The sequence below is a fragment of the Marmota marmota genome, unplaced genomic scaffold, assembly GCF_001458135.2.
Source record: "Marmota marmota marmota unplaced genomic scaffold, marMar, whole genome shotgun sequence".
In the NCBI taxonomy this organism is placed as follows: domain Eukaryota; kingdom Metazoa; phylum Chordata; class Mammalia; order Rodentia; family Sciuridae; genus Marmota; species Marmota marmota.
Genome location: NW_026000037.1, coordinates 30385801 through 30391619, shown reverse-complemented (window position 1 = coordinate 30391619; position 5819 = coordinate 30385801). Strand labels below are relative to the sequence as shown.

At 33.9% G+C, this 5819-nt stretch overlaps 1 protein-coding gene across 1 annotated transcript in view; it reads left to right on the top strand.

The window, feature by feature from the left end:
* Lrp1b (LDL receptor related protein 1B) overlaps positions 1-5819 on the top strand; it is a 1807788-nt gene that overhangs the window by 1169514 nt on the left and 632455 nt on the right. The window contains exons 24-25 of the mRNA XM_015479144.2: positions 3588-3785; positions 5361-5565. Coding sequence (XP_015334630.1) covers positions 3588-3785; positions 5361-5565 — 403 coding nt within the window. The remainder of the gene's footprint in view (positions 1-3587; positions 3786-5360; positions 5566-5819) is intronic.

Sequence of the window (5819 nt, the reverse complement as noted above, 5' to 3'; positions counted from 1 at the left end):
TCTGCCCCTCAGCAGGCCGCTGGGCCTGCTCTGTGGGTGGTCACAGTTCCCTCTACCTTGCCCTGTCCTGTTTTTTTTTTTTCCTCTCTCTCTTTCATAGTTTTTGTCTAGGTTTTCTTTTCTATTAGTTTTAGTGAGGAGATATTTACCATTAATTTGTAGAAGTTAAAATCCACCCTTTTTGGCTTATAGTTATGACTAATGCACATATTCACAGAATCACCGCCATAATCAAAATAGAGATGCTCCTTCATAATCATGCCCTTCACTCTGCCCCTCTTTCTACTATCATCTACTTATCTGTTTGTAATTTCTATTTCTTTTACTTTGCCAGCATATTAAATAAAAGGAATAATATAGTATGTAGCCTTTTGTTTTCTTTCACTAATGTTGCGTGAGTGTTTGTTTCTTCATTTAGACCCTCTTTCTTGGTCTTCATAGTAGGTGGACTCAGAGAAGATCCCGAGACCAGGCTGTTACTTCTTTTCAGTTTTTTAATCAAGGGATTCTGGAGTTTACCCCTAAGGGTGAGCCACCTTCTCTGAAAATTGTGCTCCACTGTCACTTTTTAATATGTAGAACTACTGGCATCCTCTCTCAGAACCTTCCACAATCTCAGCATCCTCACCAGGCTTCCTTTAATACTGTAACATTTTGGCAACAGATGTCTTAAAGAGGTTAGGAAAGATGGAGCATTCCCCACCCCCTTTCTTTTTAAAAATGTATATATTCTTGTAATGTAATTTCCTAAGGACAAGGTATGATATCATTAATGAAGCATTTTAAAACTATGTATCCTTTAACATGAATTAAGTGTAAATTTCTCTGACAAGAAGCTTCTGAATCTATAATTTACTACTGACTAAGGGCAAACTATAAACCAAAAGATGAAGAATCTCTTCAGAACTAAAATGTCACTAGTTTCAGTACATGCTCAGAAATATCTGACTTCTTCTTGTTTCATCATTTCAACATTTTCTGTTGTGGAACATTTCACCTATGAGTGATGTCTGGATTAAATATTCATAATAATTATGAAGCCTTTATTAAGATTGTGTTAGTGTTCACTCTTTTGTCAGCAATTTTCATGGTAACAATAGGTTGCACATTTTATAAAAGTTTAAAAAATACTGATAATCAGTGTTTAGAGGGAATTTGTCAAATTTAAATGATAGTTGGGAGCAAACCTAAGGCTTAAGATTTTTTTTATTCCAATTCTGTTATTTTGGATTATATCATAGTTTACATTTATATTTTCTGTGATTATTTTCAGCTTATAAAGTAAATTGTCATAATCATTTAGTTGCATTCTGATTACAGTTCAATTTAGATTGAAAAGAAGTTACTATTAATTCCATTTTACAGGTAAAAACATTTAAGTCCTCAACAGATAAAGACTTTTACAAAGACAAACAGCAGTTTATACCCATTGTTAAAAATCAAACAAGGGCTCCTACACTAAAATTAGGTATTCTTTCTTTTATGAAACTGCTCATCTGATATAACTATTTCTTCCATTTTTAAAAGTCTGAAATCTGGATTTTAATTTTTTTGAGTATTTGTATGGGTGATAGCATCTACTAAACATGCAGTTTTAATTTCATATAGGCTGTTTCATCATCAGTTACTGGGTACATTCAGCTTTTATCAACCCATAGCATGCTATTACTGGCCTGGCTGGGCAGGGTGTGAAACCTTCATCTGGAATGTGAATGATTTTGACTTGTGGACTTCTTGGCTCTATTTCAGTTGGATAGGACAGGATGCCCTCATTTGCATGCTCAGTTTCCACTGTGTCAGTTGGCTATCATCATAGCAGCATTGTGCAGTGAAGGGCATAACACTATGCATCACACGTCCTCAATACCTCAGTGGTCACAATAGGACACATAGTTTTTGCTAATAGGTCTGCAAGTCTTCTGAACAGTTTTTCTGTTCTTGGCTGGAATTGTTTATACCCTGCAGTCAGCTGGAGGTCAAGGAGGTGGCCCTGCTGAACATGATAGGGCTTCCGAAAGCAGGTTCAACTCCAGTGAAAAATTGTCAGGTGACTCCTCCATATCAAGGTCTGAGATCTTTGATTAGCACTCTCCTGAATGTAAGAACTGGTATGAATGTTTTCTCCCTAGGTTAGGTGTTTGGGATGTAATAACGAACAAAACAGACAAAGTATCATCCCTGTTTTATTCTCTTGTAAAGAAGAGAGATGATAAACAAGTATGTACTGATTTTAAAATATACTTCAAAGAGAATAAATGGGCTATGATGATATATAAACTATCCATCATGAGCATTTATTAGGCACCTAATCAGGAAAGACTACTCTAAGGAAATGAGATTAATAAGAAAATAAACCTGGTTACAGTTGACAGAAAACCGTTTGAAATTAAGTGAATAAATGACTAAGTACATTGGCTTACATATTCAAAGCATAGGAAACACACAGGGGCTTTGTAGAGAGGAACTAGCCTGAAAGACAATTTGAACTACATATTTGGATTTCCATAGGAAATGGTCTCTCTCCAGGTCTTTTCTGGTTCATTCTTTATGGTTCTTTTCTCTTCTATAATTTTTCATCTCAAGGACATAAGCACTAGCAGCATGAAGCATAGAGATCTGTATGAAAAGACTCTCTCAGCTTGAAAAGTTCTCTGGAAGTTTCCACACCTCCAGCCAATCACATTTCTATGGGGAGCAATGATTACAGCAGTCCACATTCAAAGGACTTGTTTAGACTTGGGAAGAATATTGATTTTCCTAAAGGAAAATTTTTTAAAAAGTGGCACTGACATGGAAACAGGAAATATTTGAGAGCAGATGTCCCTTTCTCAAAATGTGTTTTCATCTTATAGAATTTAAGCCTAGTTCATTATTAGTAGGTCTCACAATGATTACTATAAGGCTTGACACATTTTTAAATTATAATTTTAGTAACTTCTAGGTATAGATCCATTTTTTTTCTTTTAGGTAACTAAAAAAGTAACCTCAAATTTGTTTTCAAAGGTTGTTCCCATTTTCCTGATTCAGGCCTGATTGTGGCTGAAAACCTAATGGGGAAGTATATAGTAAGCTTCTTTCTTCCTTCCTGTGGAAAGCACTTTAATTATGTAACTCTCTTCATAAAAATCTGTTGTTTTTTTTTTAACTTTTCCCCTTAGTAGATCTGTAGGTATGTGATTAGCTATGAATGACAGAGTTAGTTTTAGTCAGTTCTTCTCAATCTATATTGTGTTGTATCTGAGCTTTGGTGAAAAAGTCTAAGAAAACAGAATATCTTCCATTTTGTCTTTTGTTTAAATTATTCTGGTATTTTTTTCATCAGAATTAGGTATACAAATTCAATAAATAAAAGCATGTTAATGAATATGCATCCTTTTGATTCATTTATTTTAATGAATATGTATATACCCAAGGTTTTCTAATTTCTTTTTAATGTTAGAATGAAAGAAATTGCTTCTTAAGAGATAGAGAAGTATAAAATCAATTATACTTTAAAATGAATGGATTTTTACCTCAGACATTTTATTTCATTTACTTGAAGTATATAAATATTTTCTTAAGCCTATTAAAAATAAATTTAATTTCAGATCCTTTTGAAGCATTCATCATCTTTTCTATTCGCCATGAAATTCGAAGAATTGATCTTCATAAAAGAGACTATAGTCTACTAGTTCCTGGATTGAGAAACACCATAGCACTTGATTTTCACTTCAATCAAAGTTTACTTTATTGGACAGATGTTGTGGAAGACAGGATATACCGGGGCAAGCTTTCAGAGAGTGGAGGTAAGTATGCTAACATGTTATTTAATGTTTAAGTTACTTTTTAAGTGAAAAAAATTTAAAAAAAACTTTATTGTGGTCAAAAAGAATTTTGGTTCATTTTTGACTTTGGACATTTATATCCCTATCTACATATGTTAAATCACGGAGGTCAGGCACAGGTGTGAAGAAATTTGGGGGGATAGGACTGGCCCCGCTGCTCACCTTATTATCAGTGTGGACTCCCCATAGATTTATGGTGAATGTATTTATTTATCATGCGGGTAGGGGTGACTTCTACATACTAGCAGTCAAACTTTTCTGTAAGTAGTATAATTTGTTTCTTATTTTGTCACTATCTTTCAACATAATTCAAAGAATAATGAAAACGTTATTACAAAAATCCACTAACGTGAGCTAAATATTTTTGCTATAGTTTGATTTAGCTCTTTTGTCTTAATTAGATCTTTCTTAAGTAGCAAGGTTTTGAGATAAATATATACAATATTTCTCTGAAAATTAGCATTCCAATGGCACAGTATTTTCATCAAATTGTTAATTTTTTCCTAAATTGTCTTTGCAATTTTGAGAAATACCAATATTTAAACAATTTAATTATGATGTGTGAATTTGTGCTGTATGTCATATTACCACAATTTGATTTAAAATGTTGAATTTAAATCCATGGAATTAGTTAGTTAAAAGTTTAAAAAAAAAACACTGTTAAAATATCTAACAAAAATTCCTAGTAATATCATAAACTCCAATGTTATTCAATTAGGAAAGTGCTTATAAAATGAAATCTTGAGCTGGGGATACAGCTCAGTTGGTACAGTGCTTGTCTGGCATGCACAAGGCCCTGGGTTCAATCCCCCAGCACAGCAAAAAAAGAAAAAAAAAAAAAGAAAAGGTTGCAAAATGAAATCTTAAAAAATTTTGTAAAAAAAAATTAAGTACTAGATAAATGCAAATATTTGTAGACATTACTAAATTGTTTATTTTTATTCAATTGTACAATGGTGCTTTTTCTCTTACTGTATCCTTGTTATATCCTTGAGGTCTTGTACCCTGGGGAGGAGTATGTGATTTGGGCTTATCTTTATTAAGTTAAGTACAGTAATAACTCTGTTATTGTCATGTTTTCAAAAAGAGAAAAAGTATGGAGGTTTATTAGCTTTGATATATGTTGCCTCAGGTAGACTTTTTCTCTTTATTTTACTCTACTCTTGAAGATCAGCATTTGAATTAAATTGCACTAATTCTAAAGAGCTGTTTTATTGTTTCCATAATCCCTTGTTCTTCCTACAAAGGTAGAAACAAAAAAATAACAGTTTTGCAACCAATTGTTATTAGCCTCACAGTTGTTTAAAAATCCCATTTGCACTGGTGTTGATAGGATTAAATATCTCTGGTGAGGAAGATCAGTAATTCTAAGTTTGGGGATCCTTAATTTCCTTTGTGCCAAGTAAAATTTTGCAATCTCTCTCAAAGGTGAAATAATGTTTCAGTACTTTGTACTGTGGAGCTCAGGTAGACATTTTCCTTTGTTCTTTACACATTCCTTGAAAGGATCTAAGGTTGCTTTCCTTTCCTTTTCAGGTGTCACTGCAATAGAGGTGGTTGTGGAGCATGGCCTAGCTACCCCAGAAGGCCTGACTGTTGACTGGATAGCAGGCAACATATACTGGATAGACAGCAATCTGGATCAAATCGAAGTGGCCAAACTGGATGGTTCCCTCAGAACTACACTAATAGCAGGAGCCATGGAGCACCCTAGGGCCATTGCTTTGGACCCAAGATATGGGTAAAGAAGTTTGACTTTTAGAGATTCACTTTGGCAAAAACATTATAATCTCGCATTGCTGGCTGCCTATGTTCCTGTGATTTGGGACACTGTGTCAGGAGGATCACAAATCAAAACCAGCCTCAGAAACTTAGGAAGACTCTGTCTCAAAATAAATAAGAAAAATCACTGGGGATGTAGCTCAGTGGTAATATAACCCTGGCTTCAATCTCCAATATCTCCCCCCACAAAAAAAGCATATATATATGAGATAT